Genomic DNA, 23,594 nt, shown 5'->3' with positions numbered 1-23,594 from the left:
TAGTTAGTTAGTGTTTTTCAGTATCATTTGATTGCAAAGATTATGATGACAACTCATTCAAGTTTGATGATAGTATAAGAGCATTGGACCATATATTCATGGCATAAAATGCACATAAAGGCATTAGCTCTATTCATTTAATCCTGAATCTACCTTTTAGAATAAAAAGCCTTGGATTAGGATGCGAAGTCTGTCCATACTGCCCCCCTGCCTATATCCCGTTTCCTGGTACTAAAATAACTTGGGAAGAAAAAGGGGGTGCTCTGTGGTGGAAATAGAAATGCATAGGGAGGGTACTGCTCATCCCTCCTGCTTACCTTATTTTGGTATAACTAAATGGGCAAAAAAGTTTTCTGACTCCATTATATGTAAGCAGAGTAGAGCTTGTTCTAACTACCTTGCTGTTTTTGTCAATGATGTTGCAATGATACTCTGCAGTCCTGTGTAAAATATCAGCAGAAAAAAGAGGATTTTGGTAGTGCAAGTCAAAACCTTATCCATATAGCAACTCAGTTACAGAACATCATGATTAACTGACCAGATGACCCATATCCTAAATCTTGTCAATACTCCTAATTCTGGCTGAACTTCATCAGATGACCTGAATGAGCCATACAATGTTTTTGGCTGCAGTCCAATATAGTTAACTATTTCATTAATCAGAAAAGCAATAGGCATGAAATACATTAAAATAACATGCTTCTGTACATAACAATACAGAAAGTATCAATATGTCATTAGTTTCATCTGATAATAGAACAATTGAAACATTCTTTACATAAGCATAAAGTATGTTAATTCCCTAAAAGACAGGAGATAAATATATTTATGGGAAGTAAAATACAGTCTTTGTAACATACTTTGAGTGGACTTTAGGAATCCATAAATAACATGCTTGTACTTCAGCTGCAAAATTTCATATACAGAGCTTCAATTCCTTTGGTATCAAATAAAGTTAGGTGCTTGTGAAGATTTAAGGTAAAGGTTTCCCTTGACATTAAGTCCAATTGTGTCCGACTCTAGGGGGCGGTGCTCATCTCCGTTTCAAAGCCGAAGAGCCGGCGTTTGTCCGTAGACACTTCCATGGTCATGTGGCCGGCATGACTAAACGGAACGCTGTTGCCTGTCCACCGAAGCGGTACCTATTCATCTACTCACATTTGCATGTTTTCAAACTGCTAGGTTGGCAGGAGCTGGGACTTGCAACGGGAGCTCACCCCGTCACGCGGATTCGAACTGCCGACCTTCCGATCTCAGCGGTTTAACCCGCAGCGCCACTGTGTCCCTTTTTGTGAAGATTTAAGCAACTGCTTAATAATAATTTTATTTAATATTCTTAAATCTTTAAAAATCTTTAAAAATCTATGCCCAGAACAAACCTAATAGTACAAAAATCATCCACTGTTTTCTGCCTAACTTATTTATTTTTCTGCATTTTATCATCTATTAGAACAAGCCCTTCCAAAGTCAGTGTACAATAATTAAAATCCATATGAAACAACACATCTCATAATAACTGGATTTTGTGAACTCATTTTTTAGGAAAAACAAGAGTTTTGCTTAGTTTAATAATTGATAATAGTATTAGTATAAATAGCCTTTATAAAATTTTTGAGAATTCAGAACTTATAATTTACCTGGAAAAATTATTAGCCCTATATAATATTGGTCTAGTGGTTAAGGCAACAGGCTAGAAACCAGGAGACTGAGAGTTCTAGTCCTGCCTTAGGCATGAAAGCCAGCTGGGTGACCTTGGGCCAGTCCCTCTCTCTCAGCCCAACTCACCTCACAGGGTTGTTGTTGTGGGGAAAATAGAAGGAGGAAGGAGTAATAGGCATGTTCCCTGCCTTGAGTGATTTACGAAAATAGTAAAGGTGGGATAGAAAATAAATAAAAAATAATAATAGGGAGAATGATAGCACACAAACAATTTGCTCCAAGTCCTCTAGTAAAGTCATGGCAGCAATAAGAAATGAACTGGTTCACAGTTCTCTTTACCATCATGCCAATCTTACCTAACTAAGTGTTGGATTTCCCAGCCATACTGGCTATGGATGTATAGACACTGAAGTTCAATGTATTTGGAGGGTATAAGATTGATGAAGGATATGTTATGGTTATAAAGCAAGATTTTTAACAGCTCATTACTCACTAGGAATGGATAATGGCTGTTGGAGGCTGGCCTGCTGGAGGACAGTTTTAAAGAATCTGTTATCTATCCATTACCAAAGTATCCTGTATGGATCCCACTTGATTTCTTCCTTTATCCTGGAGGCTTTCACATAGTCTGAACATGCTTATCCAACTGAGTAGTCCCATCTCTATTCCATCACTCATGTTTAGTTTTCTTCCATCTTTTGAATATGTTATTTCTGTTGATGCTCTTTGATAAATGAAAATGTTTATTATTTATCAGGCTTATACCCCACTGCAATTGAAGAACTCTTAGTAACTTCCATAGTATATAACAAAAAGTGTAAAACATCCTTAGTTATTACTGAAATTTTAGAATTTTGTGAGCTCAGTAGGGGTATATAATCCCACACTGAGCTTGGCATCTCACTGTCAAATTTGGTTGCTTGAATCATTCTCCATCTCATTTTTATTCTCTGGGTCCAAACTCTGTTACATTTATTTATGAAGTGCTGCAAATCTTTTAAAGGTAGAGATAGGCTGAGTCAGAGATGAAGTCAAGCGAAGCTAACCTGCAGAGTCATCTAGTTGCTAAGACCAGCAAGCCTGGAGTTTTCAGGAGGCATTTACTCTCCCATTCTGCCTTACTGAAGTTAAGGGGCTCCTTAATGAGGTGACTGGATAGTTGGGGGAAAGGCTAAAACCCTGCCTAATATTTCACTAGTTCCAAATTAAAACTTACACTGCATATTTCAATCTTGCTACAATCTATTAATATCAAGGGTTCTAATGGAATGGTTTGAGATTTGTGAGGCAAATGAATGTTTAGTAATTTAAGTAGCAAGGGAGGTAGTTTCAGGATATAGATTGTTACGTGGGAAACTTTTCAATTTATTATCATGAAGAGGTTTTTCTTTCAGAAGTCAAATACTGACTAATACAATTGAAGTTATTTCTCAGAAGAGGTGTGTTAAAACAAGGTAAAGGCATTTGTGTTGACTGCCAAGAACTTAATGCAGATTTTCATTTATGGAAATACCATATAGGACCATCAGAAATTAGAACTTTGCAATATATCTGCGCTTTTGACTAGCAAATGCTTGGCATTTTGATTAATAATTATCATTCATTTCACATGATAGCCAATCTTTGGGCAGAATCTACACACATGGGGCAGAATCAATACACATCTTGGGTGCAACTTTCTGTTCAGCCACAAATGATATGCATTCAGAGGAGGATTTGAAGAAATCAACATTTATCTAGCTCCCACCAATCTTTATTAATCCATATGCAGTATTACTTTGATATTGAATTAATTACCAATTTTGCAAGTCAGGAAATTTTTTTAGGTCCAAGTCATCATGCTTTACAGGTCAGCACTGAAACTGTATTAGGAAATTTTTTAGATGTGTTTAATGCCCCATGACTTGTATTTTGAGTTAGGAATAGGCTGATAGAGAAATTGGAAGAAATTTAGGAAGGTCTATACATATATTTGTGGGGCGTGGTGGCGCTGCGGGTTAAACCGCTGAGCTGCTGAGCTTGCCAATTGGGAGGTCGGCGGTTCGAATCCGCGTGACGGGGTGAGCTCCCGTTGCTAGTCCCAGCTCCTGCCAACCTAGCAGTTCGAAAACATGCCAATGTGAGTAGATTAATAGGTACCGCTTCGGCAGGCAGGTAACGGCGTTCCGTGTAGTCATGCTGGCCACATGACCACGGAAGTGTCTACGGACAAACGCCGGCTCTTCGGCTTTGAAACAGAGATGAGCACTGCCCCCTAGAGTCGGACACGACTGGACTTAATGTCAAGGGAAACCTTTACCTTTACCTTATACATATATTTTGAATGCTGAACAGTCTACCTCAACATATCTGGGTCAGGAGGAAAATCTCTGATTGTAGCTTAGGAGATCTCTCTCTCTCTCCCTATCACATTTCTTCAACGCCCATCTCACCAAACAAATCTTACTTGGATTTTGCTATTATCAGGCAAGCAAGAAATGCATAGTGCTATATGTTTTGATTTTGGAGGACTCTGGGCGAGGAAAGAATCAATGGAACAGCCTCAGAAATAAAAATTTGAAGAAATGGTAGCCTTACATCCAGGCACAGGGAATTGTTCCCTATATCAGAGGTTTCCAAATTTTCTCAGTTCATGGCACCCTTAATGTGTTAGTAATTTTTTCATAGTACCCCTGGGCCAAAATACTACTGAAAACCCAGCTTTGCAAAGATATGACATTACAATGGATGTCAAATGGATTACATTACATTACATATTACAAATGGATGTCTCAAAAAAATAAAATATCCCACGGCACCCTTGCGAGTTTGTTGAGGCAGCCTGAGTACACTCTTTATGAACTGCAACCCTATATAATTGATTATATTGTTATGTTTGTAGTGCTGCCAGAGGACATTCCCTTTTAGCAGGATTGCCCAATCCAGTTTAAGGAGCTAGAGCCATAAGCAAAGTCCCTGGTCTCCTTTCTTATCTGCTACTAGTACCTGGACAGCAGACTGAGCAGGCACACATGTGGTTAGCTGGTCTGTCTTTTCCACTAAGATGAGATGTATTGTATTCTGTTTGCTAGTTCAGGTTTAGTGTAGGTTTCCACCAGCATCTGTATTCTGCTTTAATTATTCATAGCCAAACCTGTATCCTTACATATGTGTGTATAAGCACATGCAAATTGGCACCCTCTTGTCTTTTCTTTTATGGTGCTCAAATGTCAGTGTGTGCTGTTTGTGGAACTAAATAGCATGATATGAAGATTTATTTATTTATTTATTTTCCAAATTTCTATTACCGCCCATCTCCCCCAAAAAGGGGGACTCTTTTAGACTGGCTACTAGATGTTTTAGACTGGCCACTGTCCAATCCAGTATTTGTGCTCAACTGGCTCTCCAAATTTTCTGGCACAGGTCTCTTCTTCAGCTCTACTTGAAGCCCTTTATCAAGTCTTGGGTCAGGATTTAGTACATTGAAGCTGTTCTATACCACTGAACTAGAGCCCTCTTAAAACCTCCAGGAATGAATTCTGTTTACCTAAGCAAGTTATTCTTTTCAGGGCCACAGTGAAGAAACCCGGTGTTGTATATTTTCTCTAGTTACTGTTAAATTGTGTATGGTTACCTTAGGGTGTTATAGTTTAGAGTATGGATGGGATACAAATGAGAGTTTGACAGCTGTTTCTATAGCTTTTGATGGAAAAATAAGGAGTGTCTTGCTTCAAGAAACACCCACTAACTCTCCTCCCCCATCATAATCAATATCTGGTTCTACAAATATGGCAGCAATCCAGGATGTTTTGATGTATTGATGAGAATAGGTGGAAAAAAAAACTCAGCAGCTCCATGCAAGGTAGTCCTTAAACTTGCTCCACAGCCAAGCAGACTGATATTGCCATATATTATTAAACAGATGTTTGCTTTCTTTGGAGAGAATTGCAGAGAAAATGTATTAATATTCCATTCCTCTATATATTTATTCAGAAGCAAGTCCTGTTGTTTTCAAATGGGTTTTCTCCCAGATAAGCTTGTATTGGGTTGCAAATATACCTAGTGTCTTAAAAATGAATATGGTTCTGTCATTTCAAAATAAGGCATAGCTCCTTACATTTTTAATAGAGATACCTGTTTTCTCCCTTGTTCTTTGCTGGGATACTCTATTGAACCCCGAGCTAAGACTGCAAAGTTCAAGAAACTTGACCTTTGTCACAAGATTAATTTCTTAGCTAATGACATTCTTCTTCTCTGCATGAATTAATTAGCTATTTGTGGTAAGATACCTAGTTTTCATGTAAACCAGGCAACATCTCAAATTCTTCCAATAAATCTTCTAGCCCAATTTCAACAGTGCTTAAAAATTTGTTTTCAGTATAAGTATGTACCAAAACCTGAAAACAGCTATGGGTTAATGTAACATTTAGTTTTTGCTGATATGTAACACTCACTGATCACAAACTGAGAGTAAGCAGTTAAAAAAAAATTTTTTTGGCAGTATCAACTGAAGTATAGTCAGTCTCCAAATTACAAGAAGTAATATTCTGCATTGGTTGTACTCCACTCCAGTGCTCCACTAGGAAGAGTAAAAGAAAGTAGAACTGGTATAAAGAAGGTTAAAAAAAATGATCAAGAGATTGGAAAGTAAGTTTCACAAGGTGAGAATGAGGAATTAGGCCTGTTTAAGCTTGAAAAAGGCAGCTGGGGGAGGATATAGTAGTACTTTTCAGGTACCTAAAGGGTTTTATTTTTTATTATTTGAATTTATTATAGCCACCCAACTCTGAGGGACTCTCAGTGGCATACAGAACAAAAACCAACATCAAAGATGATCATTTCAAATATTTCAAAGGATGCATCACAATTGATTTAAAAGCTATATAAATGATTAGCTCTCGCTGAAGGTTTTTCAGTGATATTTTGCCTATAGTTCAAAAAAATCTTGGCATACTGAAAACAGTAAGAATCATTCCCAAAATATAAAGAGACCACAAAAAGAGAAGGAAAAAATAATCAAGAATGATAATAAAATACATATGCTAAATATAGAAATGACATCAATCAATATGAACAAATTTACAAAGCGGATGATTCAGTATATACTTTTAATGATGACACATTAATTAAAATATCAAAAGCCTCCAAACCATGTAAGGTTAAAAACTATCTTTGCAAATTGTGGGGATAGGCTGGAAAAAACTTGAATGAAGTATGGCAGCAGGAGTTGAGCAATGTTGGAAGAAAAAATATATAGAAATTAAGAGAGTAGAAAGATACTTTATATACAGTTTGACTTTTGTTTTGAAAGGCTGCCTAATATGAAGATATTTAGGCGTTCGGTAGTTAAACTGATGCCTTTCAGGTATGTTGGATTACAACTTTCAAAGTTACCAATCAGTGTAAACAATTATGCTGGCTAGTAAGAATCTAGTAGTTATGAGGTAGGTTACAGACAAATGGATCAAAATCCAAACAACAGCAACTCCCCTGTTATGATTTTGGATGGGAGGACTGGGATAGAAAGAAAGAGTTAAGCTTGCTACAATGAGTCACTTCTTTTTTTTAATGTTTTTTTTTGCTTTTTCTGAAATAAGAGAATAAGCAGAATTAAAAAAAAAAGAATGGGCTGATGTTCAAAACAGATACTGGTAGAAATGATTCTGTGCAGAACTGCGTATAAACTGTGCTATACTTACAAAATAGTTGTTGGCCCGTTTCCTCTCTGTTATAGGTTTCTGTTTTAATTATAATTCCTGTTCATTGGCCAGAAGAAGCTTTTTCTTGAGAATATCTCTATCTCTATCTCTATCTCTATCTCTATCTCTATCTCTATCTCTATCTCAGCAAGTGAAACTTTTTATTGAAGCATTTGAAATGCCAAAATGCTGCAAGTAAATGCTTTCTGGTAACACAAAACTCTTTGGCAAGTGTAAAGTCCAGAAAAGTAGCTACAAGTGTAAATTAAATTCTTAATCTACTCAGCTTAATCTACAGATAGTCCTTGCTTAATGACCATTCATTCAGTGATCATTCGAAGTTATAATGGCACTGAACAAAAAGTAGTTATGACTGGGTCTTTGCAGTTATGGCCATTGCAGTGCCCCCACAGTCACGTGATCAAAATCCAGGCACTTGGCAGCCTGCCTGCATTTATGACTGTGCTTCGACTCCCCCATCTGCCTGTCTCCCCCCCACCTCTGCCCTTTTGGCCTCGCCACACTCCGCCACCTACTCCTGCTGCCCCCCACCGCCCCCAGCTGACCTTCACTGTCGTCTTCTTCCTGCTAACGAGGCGAGCCTGGCCGAGGCAGCTGCTGGCTGTTTGCAAGAGGAGAGTTGAAGTGGAGGCAAGTGTAGCAGGGCGGTGGAGCCTTGTCTGCCAAAGGGAGTTCTCTGGGCCCAGCCAAAGAGGAGGCAGCAGGACAGAGCTGGCAGTCCATGCAGGGCAGGAGAAATATGAGGCCCTTGCCTAACGACAGCATGGTCGTCGCCTAACGGCTGCAACTAGGACTACCGGAACTGTTGTCACTAAGTGGTGCAGTCACGTGATGTTTCGCCTAACAACCATTTCGCTTAGTGATGGAAATTCTGGTCCCAGTTAGGGTCATAACCTGAGGACTACCTGTATAAGAACCTTGCAATAATTACCGGAAGTCAACATGGATTTGATGAGAGCAAGTCATGTCAGACTAACTTATTTTCTTCCTTAGTACTTTGTGGGAATGCTGTGAATACAATATATTTTGATTTCAGCAAAACATTGAATTGAATACTCTGAAATTCTGATTAGCTGGTTAAGTGTGGTCCTCATGGCAAAACGGTTAAGTGGATATATAGTTCACTCAAAAATTATGCACAAAGATATAAAAGGTTTCTCATAAAAATGGAGAGAGATTTTAGTTGGGATGCATAACGTTTGGTCCCTGGCCCTGTACTGTGTAATGGAGGAACAGGTGGAGGTAAATGTTTTCAGATTTGCATATGACACAAGATTGGCTTGGATAGAAATGACAGAAATAAAGTTGAAAATGGTCTTGACAGTCTATAGAAATGGTTTGAAAATAACATAATGAAATTTAATAGACAAATGCAAACTTTTTCACTTAGGAAGAAGAAATCAAATGTGCAGGTATTGAATATAAATACATGGCTTTGTAACTGTACTTGTTTAAAGGGTTTTGGAATAGTAGTTGATTGCATACTGAATATGACTCAGTAGTGTATGGACATCAGATGCTTCAGAAAGCACGCAAATGGGAGAAATTTGCATGTAGGTAAACCTCCACCAAGGGATGCGGTGGCGCTGCGGGTTAAACCACTGGGCTGGTGAGCCTGCCGATCGGAAGGTCTGCAGTTCGAATCCGCGTGATGGGGTGAGCTCCCGTTGCAAGTCCCAGCTCCTGCCAACCTAGCAGTTTGAAAACATGCAAATGTGAGTAGATTAATAGGTACTGCTTCGGTGGACAGGTAACGGCATTCCGTTTAGTCATGCCGGCCACATGACCATGGAAGTGTCTATGGACAAACGCCAGCTCTTCGGCTTTGAAACGGAGATGAGCACTGCCCCCTAGAGTTGGACACGACTGGACTTAATGTCAAGGGAAACCTTTACCTTTATCTTTACCTAAACCTCCACCAAGAAACAACTGTTCTTTCTACATGAGTCCCTACGACAGCAGGCCCTGCCCACCAATGTCAGATATAAACCTCCAATAAACACAGCTGGATGGAAAACAGCTCAACAAAGTGGCCAAAAAATGGTACTGCTAATGATCATGGATGCTCACCTCAGACTAAACAAAAGCAGCATACCATAAGCAACTTCAAGGAGCAACTGGAACAAACCATGACCCCAGAACACACAAAAATGCTGACAACCACATTGAGACTACATCTCTAAGACAAAGAGAAGGAAAACAAAACTCCAAACCAAATGAGGTACCTGAACCCAAATGGGTAGTCAACATGTCCAGCTGCCCACTATCCACCGCCAGATACAGTATCTTCCAGAAAGGTCTCAACTATAACATAGACGATGCTAATCAGTTAGAATTCTTTGCTTCCTTAGAAGAAGCATTTAAAACCACGGGACGTGCCACAGAGACCCAAGAAAACATAAGGCAGGCAATCTTACCACAGACCAGAAGAACACAGAATCAGAACCAATTGATGCCAAAAATTGGTTGGCAGAGGACAAAGCAGCCCTCAAAACCTACAGAAGGCTCAAACCATCACCATCCTCCCAGCAGACAAAGGCCAAACCACGGTTATCATGGACAGAACATAATACATACAACAAGACAAAGAATTACTGGAGGACAAAGAAACCTACATCCCAGTAAACATCAACCCAGTACAGAAACTAGACAGCCTGATCAGGAGAACCCTCAACCCCCTCACTAAGAAAGGTCAAATCACAAAAGACGAACAGTGGTGGAGGAAAAGCAGAGGACCTATCCTCCCACGCTTCTATGGATGCCCCAAAATACACAAGCCCGGCATACCTCCAATTCTGTCGTTACCAGGGACCCCTACATACAACACAGCGAAAGAACTTACAAAAAAGCTTGGGCATCTGACAGAGGGGAGCGAATATTCTATCAACTTCCCACTACAGTGCCTCAAGAAAATCAAAGACCTAAAAACAGAAGAAGATTCTGATAAGCATAAACTTGATTTTTGTACAGTTATACTGAAGCTTCCATTTCTGTTAATATTATGGCTGAACAGCAATCAGAAAAAATTGTATAGACTGTAACAAATGCAAATTTTATTTCTTTCTTTAAATTTATTATAGCTGCCCAACCCCAGTGGACTCTGGATTCTCTCAAATTTAGATCCTGTTGTGATACCTTGCTTTAATCTCAGACCCTGAAGAATTTTAAAGACAGTCTTGTGTCCCAAGGCTAATTTGAGAAATGTAGTCCCAAATTATTATTTTTAAGTTCTATAGGAATTTGTTGAATTAATTTTAATTTTACAGTGACCATCCAATCTGAGAGCCATTACCTGTGGTAGGTTAGAGATACCAGCAGAATGCAAAAGTAGCTTCCACTTCTGGTTTTGGGAAATAATTGATTATCAATTATAGTGGTCTTCCTGTACATTTACTTGATACTGCTTATGAGAAATGAAACTTTTTATCTAATAAATTCACCCGCAACAGAGGGAAGCAGCTGCACTTAGTTACTGTAAATCTGATATTAGCTAACTTTATTTTCCACCCCTCCCTCTTGAAAGAATTACAGCTAACAAACCATTATTCTTCTAACATTAAAGTGTTTGGAAAGAGTTTCATGTTAGAAGCAGGAAATGGATTGTATAATAGTTGGTGAATGCTTGATGTTATGTTTTTAATTCAGCTTTTGTAAGAACAACAGCTTCTTAATATTAATCACCTAAAATATGCCACAATTTAGATACCCTCCTATATCTTTTCAACAGAGTCAGCATATTTCCTTAGTGCCTGTTCCAAAGATTGAAGAAGTACTCTACGAATATAAGCCACTGCATGTAGAGACATATGGACCATTGGTTCCAGAGGTGGAATTGCTGGGAAAATTAGGGTAAGTTTGTTTGTTTTAATTGACTGTAATATGGTACCCTATCTGAGGACTTTACCACCTTGTTTATTTTTCAAAGCAGAGTGTTTTTTTTAAAAGCAAAATGGAAAGACGGTAAGAAAATAGACAACATCCTGTCTAAACCAATGTTTGTTTGGGCAGCCAAATGTGATTTTTGTTTCTTCCTCACTTTTCTTTGCTTCTCTGGTATTTTATATATCAGTTGAGAATTCTGCTGGATTTCATTAATGTTTTCAAGGCTGCTATGGGCAGTTGAGGAGTAATAGCTGTTCATTTTCAATTTCATGTAATTTAAAAAAATATACACACAAAGCCTTGGGCCGTGATTTGCCCAAGAGCAGTCAGCCAATAAAAATATCAGGGCTGGCTTTTCACTGTGAGAGAAGTTAGATTTTACTTCCTGCATTGGGTTCTTTCTACCAGGGGAAGATCTTTTGCCAGAGCACCATTTACTCAGGAATGTGAGGTCTAGCTTACATAACTGGCAGTTCCCATGCAGCCTTTCCTAGGTGTTGCTGTGGGCAAGCATCCTGGTGCAAGTTTCATGAAGATTATGGGAGAAAAACCTACAGCTTGAAATATAATGCATTCTCCTATAAATATCAAGAGATTATATTGAGTATTTAAAGATACAGTACATGGTTGAAAGATTAATTTTAATCTAAGTAAGGAGTACAGAGCTGATTCTGCAGCAGAAATCTTATGGCTTTTTATATGTACAAAGCTTTGCTGGATTTGTTAGTAAAGTTCCAAGGACAATCGTCTACGCCACTGTAATGAACTAGAGGTTTTTGTTCCTATAGGAACATAAGAGGCATCATCAAGACTAAACTGAGATATGGAATATTAATTGTGTAAATAAGTAAAATTCAGCTAGTCAGCTTTGCTAACTTGCCATGTAATGTTGTTGTTAATTGGCAGTATAACTGCATCTGAATATAAATAAGATCACTGAATTGGTTAAAGAATTAACTATATGATCAGTATGTAGTATTAGAATTGGTTTCTTGAGGGGCTATTCCAACGGATTAATAGAGAGCCTTTTAAAAAAAAATTTATTTTAGTGCTTTTCCTCCTGTGCTGTATGTTGTATCAAGTTATCAGAAGCAAATATCAATTAGCTTTTGCGGTCCTGGCAAAGCATGATCTAGCCACCTGTTAGTAGAACAGCTGCTTGGGCTTTTTAAAACCCTGGGATTTTTTATGTCAAATTAAAATGTGTGGCAGGAAGTAAGCCCCTCACGTACTGTTGGGTACTTCTTGGTTATTGTCATCGCATGTTTTTTGCTGGAGTGAAATTAACTTTCAGCAAGTTATATGAAATAAATTCTAGCATACAGTACTTGTCAGCAAAAAACTGGAATTAACTGTTTTTAAACTACATGCTCTTATTAATAAAGGAAGTGTTTAACAAATAATAAAATAGTAACACATCATTAATTTATTCTGTTGTATCTGTAATTATTGAGGCCAGTAGTGCTTAATAGATTAATTAATTAACGATCATCTAAAACATAATTACAACAGCAGTGTTGAAAAAATGTTAGTAAAAACCATAAATGGCAAGTCCCATCTTAACAACAATAATTCTTCCTCACTCTAACTTAGAAAGAACACCTCTTCTAAACTTGTGACTACTGTGCATTGTTGAAAAGCAAAGAAAATATTGTTCTTGCTTCAGAAATACAGTACTTTTTTAATCCATCCATACTAAAATTTAATGAATAAATCAGTTGATTTATTAGATGAGTAACATTGCTTTACTTGGATTTTAGCCCTACTAATGATTCATTATTGAGAAGATACTTGCTGTTTATACTGCTATTTAAAATAATACTTTATCTCTGGAACACCTTGTAAAAAAGAACTGCAATGCAGTCTGGCATTATCTTCATTAGTGTCCTGCCTGTTGCCATGACATGGAGACAATGTATTGAAGGAGTTGTTATGCTGCAAGGCCCCTTGGAGAAAAATTGTGTCCTTGTCAGAGAGGTCTATTTTGTGCTCCATCCTGAAACCCCAGTAGGTGAAGCCTGAGTCACCCTCTGTGAGTTTAGTGACAGACAGGTAGGATTGGTACCAGGGCATACTCCCTCTTATAGCTGCTGGGTTTGTGAACCTTAATTTGTGTCCTGTTCCTAATTCAGAACACCTTTGTGAGCTAGGTTAAGCTAAGAGAGCATCATTGTTAAGCTGGGTTTTGAGCCTGAGTATTTTAGATAGACCCCAGCATCCTCAGAACTGCACTGTGGTTATAGCCAATATTCAGCTGTAACTCCAGGGGAGTGGTTCTGCCAGTCTGCCTTTTGCTCTGTTCTGGCTGTCCAATTCTTCCTTTGTTTGGCCTAGTGAGTTCTCAGCAGCAGCCTGTCCACCCACCTATATTGCCATTGGAACGTCTTACTTGTCAAGGCTGGCTATCATCTAATGTAGTACAAAAATAGTTTTCTAGACTAAGAGGCTCCTGTGTCTATCTTTCTGTAGCTTTGTCTGTTTTTTTGTGTTTAGGCTGTGTTTTACATTGAGACCCAGCATGAATTAATTACTGGACTGTTGGACTGAGACCAGGGAAACTGGGTTCAGATTTCCACTCAGCCACAAACCACAAAGCTGACTGGGCAATCTTAGACTGGTTACCAGTTTATAGCTGAACTTAACTCACAAATTTATTGTGCAAATAAAAGGGTGGGTGGGGATGGCATGTTTGTTTCCCTTTGAAATCCTTTGAGGAAGGGTGGAAGAAAAATATAATGAACAAAGCTCACAAGGCTTGCTTGCTTATTTTATTTTATTTTATTTTATTATTTTATTTTATTTAAAAGATTTGTATGGCTGCCCATCTTGGAGCACAACTCTGGGTGGCTCACAGCCACAATAAGACTACAAAAACCATAAAAACAGACAGCACTTATTAGAAGGCAGAGTGCATTTGTATGCCACAGACCACTTTTTGAAAGATTAAATGGGCTTTTGTGTTGACGGAGAAATAAAGATGCCTTCAGACTGGAGGGGCCCCTGGTTGAAAGTCTCTTTTTATCTTCCCCATTGTTGGCCCCTTGCTGCTCCAGTATTCAAGTTCAAGAAATACAAGTGTGGTTTCACATTTTTTTTTTGAGTTCTCTAAATTGTTTTAAACTGTTCAAAATCTTGCAAGATGATGCGGTCAAGGTAATGCATGCTATATGCCAGCAAATTTGGAAAACACAAGAATGGCCATCAGACTGGAAAAAATCAACTTATATCCCCATACCAAAAAAGGGAAACACTAAAGAATGTTCAAACTATCGAACAGTGGCACTTATTTCACATGTGAGTAAGGTAATGCTCAAGATCCTGCAAGGTAGACTTCAGCAGTTCATGGAGCGAGAATTGCCAGATGTACAAGCTGGGTTTAGAAAAGGCAGAGGAACTAGAGACCAAATTGCCAATATCCGCTGGATAATGGAAAAAGCCAGGGAGTTTCAGAAAAACATCTATTTCTGTTTTATTGACTATTCTAAAGCCTTTGACTGTGTGGACCATAACAAATTGTGGCAAGTTCTTAGTGGTATGGGGATACCAAGTCATCTTGTCTGCCTCCTGAAGAATCTGTATAACGACCAAGTAGCAACAGTAAGAACAGACCACGGAACAACGGACTGGTTTAAGATTGGGAAAGGAGTACGGCAGGGCTGTATACTCTCACCCTACCTATTCAACTTGTATGCAGAACACATCATGCGACAGGCTGGCCTTGAGGAATCCAAGGCTGGAGTTAAAATCTCTGGAAGAAACATTAACAATCTCAGATATGCAGATGATACCACTTTGAGGGCTGAAAGCGAAGAGGAACTGAGGAGCCTTATGATGAAGGTGAAAGAAGAAAGTGCAAAAGCTGGTTTGCAGCTAACCCTCAAAAAAACCAAGATTATGGCAACCAGCTTGATTGATAACTGGCAAATAGAGGGAGAAAATGTAGAAGCAGTGAAAGACTTTGTATTCCTAGGTGCAAAGATTACTGCAGATGCTGACTGCAGTCAGGAAATCAGAAGACGCTTAATCCTTGGAAGAAGAGCAATGACAAATCTCGATAAAATAGTTAAGAGCAGAGACATCACACTGACAACAAAGGCCCGCATAGTTAAAGCAATGGTGTTCCCTGTAGTAACATATGGCTGCGAGAGCTGGACCATAAGGAAGGCTGAGCGAAGGAAGATCGATGCTTTTGAACTGTGGTGTTGGAGGAAAATTCTGAGAGTGCCTTGGACTGCAAGAAGATCCAACCAGTCCATCCTCCAGGAAATAAAGCCAGACTGCTCACTTGAGGGAATGATATTAAAGGCAAAACTGAAATACTTTGGCCACATAATGAGAAGACAGGACACCCTGGAGAAGATGCTGATGCTAGGGAGAGTGGAAGGCAAAAGGAAGAGGGGCTGACCAAGGGCAAGATGGATGGATGATGTTCTAGAGGTGACGGACTTGTCCCTGGGGGAGCTGGGTGTGTTGACGACCGACAGGAAGCTCTGGCGTGGGCTGGTCCATGAAGTCACGAAGAGTCGGAAGCGACTAAACGAATAAACAACAACAAAATTGTTTTAGGGAAGGTCAATCAGTTGAAATGGTGGTCAGTGGCTATTGCCTTGAATATTGATACGATGGTCATGCATTGTGGATTTCTGCCATTGCTGCCTGTCTTGTGTTCATCTTTTGGGGGACAAAAACCTGAGCAGGAAAACCCCGAAAATGTGCCCTGTGGTTGAGGTGCATCATTGGAGGAAATAAGTAAAAATCATAAACTGTTATAAACTAACTTCATGGATCTCTGCATTCTGTATAACTCTCTAGCTTTTATCCCACATTCACCAGTCCTTTTCTGAGGATTACAAAGCAGCATACAGAGCCATCCCCATTTCTTCCAGTTTTTTCCTACTAACAGTCCTGTGAGGTAGATAAGTCTAAGCAATTATGATATGAATTGCAGATTCATCTAGGGACTGTCAGAGCTGATGGAAATTGAAATTAGGGCTTCCCTGGTCTGGTTTGATGTTCTGCCCAGTATACTTCCCTGGCTTCATCGTGCACCACCTGTACTTAATGTCTGGGAAAGTTGTTCTTGCTTAATTGGATGGCGTTACTCAGGGAGAACAGTGGTTTTACTAAAAAGGCTATGCAGCAAGTTTTCTATGAATAGTATTAGAAAGGTAGGCAAATATTAGAGTCATCTCAGGGGATCACCTGAAAATAATAAACATTGTTTTAAGATCAATAGAAAATGCTATCATATCAACCTAGAATAGGACAGAAACAATGTTTTGCACTGACTGGGGGTGGGACCAATGGAATGTGGGGTGGGGGGCAGATCTCTTTCTTCTGAGAACTGGAGAAACTGAAGTCTGCACATTGCTTTAAATTTGTAACCATCTAGTTAAAGTATTATTTTAGGACATAAAGTTTTGCTGTAGCCAATGACTAACAATATTGTCTTGTAGTTGTTTTAGAAAGAAAGTATATAAAACAAAATAATATGGTCCCCATTGTCAGGGTCTAATGCAGAGGTTTTAATTCTGAGTTCCATGTGCTTTAAAGATCTGTAGAAAGTTCATGATTTCTCAGTGAGAAATTCAAGCTTTTTAGGATTATGACATGCCAATTTATCTACATGATGGTAAGGAGATGTATCAAATGTGTACCATATTGCCCATTCTTAATTTATCAAGGTACAGTGAAGCTTAAGGAGCTTGTTTTCCAGAACTTTATGCAACATGCATTTTCTGTATGCATCTATGTGTATGAGAGATGCCCAAAGCTTCTTTGATTAGAAAAGCTGAAACTGCAGTTTTTCATGCAAGAATGAGACCAAAGGAGCAAAAGGTGTATAAGTAGAGTTTATTTATATTAAATACATAACAATGCAATATGCAACAGAATGTTTCCATTCAGCACTAGATTATTTTTCAGAATATTTCATTCTGTGGTGTCCTCTCCCCCCCTCCCCCCAGTTCTGTGCCAACTGAGCATGTCCATTGGACTGTTCTCTTCATGGCCCTTTTTATGTGAACCCGGCCATTGTAGTTGTAAATCATAGTTTGTGATTTAAGCGTTGTGTGTTATATTCATCCAGTTATAGCTTATTCAGTGGCTGTAGTTAAACGAGTAATATTTTTATTTATATGTCTGTCCGTCTGTCCGTCCGTCCGTCCGTCCATCCATCCATCCATCCACTGTTATACGTGTCTGATTCAGTTCTGTTTTTGAAACACTGTTTCACATACATTGGACTTTGCGGGAGATTAATTTAAGCTGTTCTGGGAGCTAAGGCTAAAATGTGGCTAATAATATTAGCACAATATGTAGTACCCTAGATCTTTCTTTCCCCCATTTTAAAATAGAGACAACATTTTTTGTGTACCAGTCATCTGACATTTTACCATTCTTAGGATTTCAGAAAAAGCATGTGAAGATTTCAGCCAGACTACACGTAAGGTTCTTTAGTAACCTAGATGCTCTTAATCTGAACTTTTGGCCCTGGAGAGTTAAGCTCATTTAAAGCAAAAAGACATTTTATGACCAGGTTTCTATCACTCTCAGTCCTGTTGAGCCTGCTTTTCACATATGCCCTCTTACTCAAAAAGAATGGGCCAGAATATTAGTAACTGGAGTAACAGTTGATTATGATTATGTGTCAACACTGTGATATGGCTGCAAAAATATAAAAGCAATTTTACATGGCACAAATTGCTCTTTAAAAAGGATTCAAAGAACCTGGAACAAATTCAGAGAAGAATAACAAAGTTGATCAGAAAGCTATAAACAGAGTGAAGGATCTGAGAATTTTCAGCCTCAGGAAGAGAAGAGTGTTGTTATCTTCAGATATTGCAAAAGATGTCACACAAAAGAAGGTCAAGACTTGTTCTCTATTGTTTCAGAGTTCAGAACGTAAAAGATGGATTTAAGTAAAAACAAGTTAGTTTGTGATTGCCTGTTGAGGAAAAAAATCCTAAAATCAAGAACAGTTTGAAAGTAGAACCAATTATCCATAGAAGTGCCAAGTTACCCTTCATCGATGTGTTCAGGTAGAAGCTGGTCAGCCTTCTGTCATGCATGTTTTAATTTGGATTTTTACACAGATCTGAGGTTGGATTTGGAAAATGCCCTCTTCCATCTCTGTGATTCTATGAATTATCTAATGGTATGAAGAGTGATAGTTTGAAAACAATATTTTCCTGAAAATTTTGTTTTAACTCATTGGTTTTTGGAACTTCAGGAGCTCCTTCTGTTATATTTGAATTGGCCCATTTTTCTCTTAAGATCACAGAAATGAACATAAGAACATGATGGCATTCTAGCTTTTTCTTATACAGTAGGTGTTCAAAGCCTCCAATCATTTTGGTTGCCTCTTCTGCACTTTTTCTAACTGTATTATAATCTCCTTCAAGTCTGGCAACTAGAACGGAACACAGAATTCCAGATGTGGACATATTATCGATTTATATAAGGGCACTATAATTGCTGACAGTTTTATCTTCAATCCCTTCCTAAAGATCCCTAGCATGGAATTTGCCTTTTTCATAGCAGCTGTACACCAAGTTGACATCTTCATTACATTATCCATACAGCTCAGATCTCTTCAGTAAAGCTAAGTATCTGTTATTGTAGTGTATGGTTGCTAAGTAAGAAGTAATTTGCTTCAAATTTGCTTTTGATCCACTATTTGCATCTGGCTTGCACCCAATTCTGATGATTAGAAATCTTGGATTTTGGCATGCACAATTGACAGAAGGATTTAATTTAGATAAGAAGATTTATAATTTGGAAATGAGAAAACTCAGTTTGAATTGGATTTGTGTACTAATGATGAGCATGTTATTGCTAAGATGTACAAACTTTTATTGAAAATGAACACAGAGGATGATTATGTTCAAGACTGTATGATTAAATGGGCAAAGAATTTTGGATACAATATCATGCTAGATCAATGGGAAATTATGTGGAGCAAAGGCCTGATTATTCACACTGAATAATAACTTGAAAGAGAAGTTTTATAAGATGATGTATCATTGGTACTTAACTCCTGCTAAATTGTCAAAGATGTATAAGGAAGGAAATGTCAAATACATGTTGGAAATGTTGTCAAGGCGAAGGTACTTTTTGCCATCTCTGGTGGACTTGTGAGAAAGCTAAGAACTATTGGGACCAGATATGTACCTTTATTCAAAGGATTCTTTAGGTAAATGTACAATTGAAGCCAGAAGTTTTTCTTTTGGCCTTGATGGATAAACAGTTTGAAAGAAAATTTGGGACTTTGTTTTTATGTATGACAACAGCAGCAAGACTTTTGTATGCACAAAGGTGGAAGGACTTACCAATTCCTACAGTGGAAGAATGGATGGTGAAATTAATGGAATTGGCAGAGATGGCAAAACTGACTACATTGTTTAAAGAAAATTTGTCTTTGTCTCTACTTGGAAACCATTTTTGGACTTTTTGCTTGAAACTGAAAAAAATTAAGTTTTGATTTTGGGATTTGATGATCAGGACCATATAAGAATATAGAAATAATGTGTAGTATAGTTAAAACAGAGTAAGAGGTTAATGTATTTTTATGTTTTATCTGTACTGAAGATGGTCAGAAGTCACTCTTTTTTCTATGTCTCTCTATTTTTGCACTTTTAAGTTTGTTCTTTTTTCTTTTCTTCTTTCTTCAATCTCTTTCTATCTTCATATATTTTACTTGTATTTTGAAATTTAATAAAGTTTCTGAAAAAATACTGTTCTACATTTAATTTTTCTTCTGGAAAATGTTTGTGGTTTACCTCTGTTCAGAAACTTGACTGATGACTGGATTTTTTGAAGTGGTGGTGGTGAGATTTGCTGTTAGATCAAGTTGGCTTGCAACATATACCAACTTCAGCCTGCAGCCCAGAGAATTCTTGAGGTTAATGGTTAGAGAGCTTAAGAGAGGTTCAGGTTCTTCTGACCCCGAAAGCTTTAGCAGACAGGAAGCTCTTGGAATACGTACATAGCTTGGCCAGCCAGCAGCTTTATATGTTCACCATTTACAAGAATCCAGTATGGCACACTTGTTCTGTATGGTAATTGAAATAGGCTGTGAAGCTTGACTATGCAGACTGTCCCAGATGGGAAATTTAAGGTAAGCATAAGCCCTCACTTAAATCATGATGCTCCTTCTTCAAGGCCCAGAGTCTGTTTTGCTGGAGGGGGAGGATTGTTGCATTCTCTTGAAGCATGTAGTTTGGTTTGCTTCCTTGTAGAAAGTGGTGCTACTTGATCTGCAGGTGCTGTTCTCTAGTATTTTTGTTCCCAGTTGGAATATTGAGAACTTGAATGCTGTAGGTCTCTTTAGGATCAATTAGCTGAGAAATGCTTAATTTTTAAACTAACATGCTGAATGATAGGGGAATACAGCTATATTTTCTGCTCCTCATGTAATGTAGATAGTTACAAAATCCCTCTTCTGAAGCACCCAGCTTAGTGCATTGCTATCGAAGGACCCTCATGGTTAAAGCCCAGTTCTACATGCCAAGAGCTGGATCAGAACCGTCAATTTATTTTGCTTTTCAGTGATGTGAAATGTCATGATCTTGGCGTTGTGATGATTTAAGATGATTTGTATTTTTTAAAAAAATAAGATGAAGGAAGCAGATAGAGCTGGCTTCCTCAGCTGAATTTGAAATCAAGGACAAGAACTTGGCCTGCTGCAGGAAGCCTAAGCCTCAGTTTTTAAAAGTTGGATGTTTTGACAAAATATCTTCTGAGGTTTTTCAAATGACACCATATAGTATATGGAACTTTTACAGTGAACACTTCTGTCAAGATCATTAGCAGAATATGTTAATATCGGACTGCTTGGGAAACAGACTTTCTTACTTCCTGTCCACCCACCTGTGGGTCTAGTGTGGGTTCTGTAGCTGTTAACAGTCTCAGGAGGATTATGAAGCCAAAAAATATGGAAAATGTAGAAAGAAAAAAAGAAGAAGCCTATGCTTGGCTGCATAGTTACTTATATTCCAAGTTGGCTAGGGTTGTGCATGTTCCTGCTAGACTGACTTCAGAAACCTGGACCTGACACCAAAATGTCCATAATGATTGTTTTTGTTGGCATTTGGATTCAGAACTAATTGAGTGATCGAGCATACATAAGCTAATGTGCTCTGAATACTTCTCCTGTAATCTGTGTGATATTCCCTAACTTCTTTTTAATGCAATCATGGACAAAAAAAATTCTGCCCCAAGCAGTTGTCAAACAAGCTTCTTTCATTGACAGTCAGACACAGGGCAGCTGAAGGGGGTTGTTTAGTCTAAAGTAAATACTCCAGAGATTGCAAGGTCGCTGTAGGAAATGTAATTATACTATTTATTATAGAACAGCTTTTTTTGTGGTGTGAGTTGTAGAGCCTACACAATGCTAGAGTGTAATGTATGTTAAAGGTATAGATACTGTATATTTCCTCATTACCCAGAAATATGAAATGTTCAGGACCAGAATGTAATCAAGTACAAGAAAGGTTGAATAAAATGAAGTGGAGGGAATGTTTTTCAAAATCTGTTCTTGAAGATCTGATGGTTCTTGGAAATTTTTTTTAGGGCTTTTGACATAAGAAATGACAAACTTTCCAGAAAGACAGGACAAGTCCAGTGGCATGTTGAAGATTTGTTTTCAAGAAACAGAGAGGACCTAATGATGGTAACTCATGGCCTTATCAGCATTCAGATAGAGTTCTTCATGGGGCTACCTTTGAAGACAACTTAGAAACTGCATTTACTGCAGAATGCATGTATCTGCATGCTGGTGTATATCATAGAAGCAGTTTCATCCATGTGATATCTCTATTGCAAGCACTGTGTTGGTTTCAAGTAAGTTTCTGGGTACAAGAGAGTTGTTTTTAATTTTTAAAATCCAAATTGGATTGACTCCTAGCTACCTTTAGGACTGCCTCCTTATCCATCGAGTTTGGAATCTTGAGGGATTCCAATGTATGAAAGGTGAAATCTGTGATGGATGTTTTTAGGTGATGACCCCCACTTTATGGAATAGCCTCCTTCCAGAGGTGAGACTGAGGCCAATTCTGGTGGCCTTTTGAAAAACTGCCAAGATGGAGTTGTGTTTCTGAGAGTTAATGTTGCCCAATGTGTATCAGCGTCATGTTGAAAAGATAATTATTGCTTATTATAATTTCTGTGTTGCATTTTCATTGTGGCTTTTGTTATGTTCTTACTATAGTTAACCCACCAGGAGTTACATTGAGCTTCACCATAATTCTGGGGATTTGGGTGCTCACTCTCCATCATTTCCCATAATCCTGTACATAATTCAGGGTTTCCTCAAAAGAAAATTCTCTGAAGTAAGCAGATACACTAAGATTTTCATCTGATATATGGAAACTATTTTTTTTAAATTAATAGAATCAGTGAGGATAAGACTGATACAGCCTATCAATTCTATCACACCAGGACAAACTGCCTGCAGGCTTTCAAATCTAAACGATATGAAAAGGGGGGAAAAAAAGATTTGGAGAAGGAGGAATAAGCCACCAGTTCTTAATGATAAATTGTAGTTGCAAAAAGAGTTGACTAAAATGGCAACACTTCAGAAAGAAGAGGACTTGGGTCTTTCAGGTGAATTGATGGCACGTCTCTGTTTCTTATCTCCCTTTCTGCAGTCTCACAGGTGGGTACTTCGGTGCTCTCTTTCTCCGTTCTTGAGGCCAGGCCAGAACATGGGAGAATACAGTGTAGTTACTTCATTTATTTTAACCACTTTAGGGAGAGTTCAGAAAGAGAGACAGAGAAGAAAAATAACTACATGCATTTCTTTTATATACTCAAGAGCCAACAGATAGGCTGCTTTGCTGATTTTGTTGACTTTTAAAACTGTGTATGTGAGTGTGTGAGAAAGAGAGAAACCCTTAAGAAACATTTTGCCGCCGCCTTCTTTACTTTTCTTCATTTTTTTCCTCCCCCCGCTTCCAAGTGCTTCTTTAACTTAGCTTTTCTGGTTACTGCTGAAGTAAAAATAAACAGAACAAATATCTAGGTTTAAAGGACAGCTTTTGAACTTCTCATTTCTTTCCCATTCATCTGCTTTGCAGTGGTTAACTTGTGTCAGTTGTCCTTTTCTAGCGGTAGGTTGCTACTGGAGCAGGCACATGTGGGTTCAACAATATGGGGGGGTTTGCACATGACAGGCCGTCCTACCAAGCCTCTTCTTCGTGGTCATGATCTTAGAAGTTACTCTACCTGCTGTGATCCAAGGTTCTGCCTAGGTGTGGTGCTAAAGTTATCTGCCCTGCTCTCTGTCCCACCATACTACAGGGAGCATCCACCATTGGAGGAAACCAGCCTCAGCCTTCTAGCTTTATGTTTTCA

General features: G+C 38.4%; 1 protein-coding gene across 2 annotated transcripts in view; it reads left to right on the top strand.

Moving 5' to 3' along the window:
- MNAT1 (MNAT1 component of CDK activating kinase) overlaps positions 1–23,594 on the top strand; it is a 151,706-nt gene that overhangs the window by 97,838 nt on the left and 30,274 nt on the right. For both annotated transcript variants that reach the window (XM_063290453.1, XM_063290452.1), the window contains exon 7: positions 11,086–11,207. In XM_063290453.1, coding sequence (XP_063146523.1) covers positions 11,086–11,207 — 122 coding nt within the window. The remainder of the gene's footprint in view (positions 1–11,085; positions 11,208–23,594) is intronic.

The sequence above is a fragment of the Candoia aspera genome, chromosome 1 (assembly GCF_035149785.1).
Source record: "Candoia aspera isolate rCanAsp1 chromosome 1, rCanAsp1.hap2, whole genome shotgun sequence".
Classification (NCBI taxonomy): Eukaryota; Metazoa; Chordata; class Lepidosauria; order Squamata; family Boidae; genus Candoia; species Candoia aspera.
This window is presented reverse-complemented; position numbering and strand designations above follow the sequence as displayed.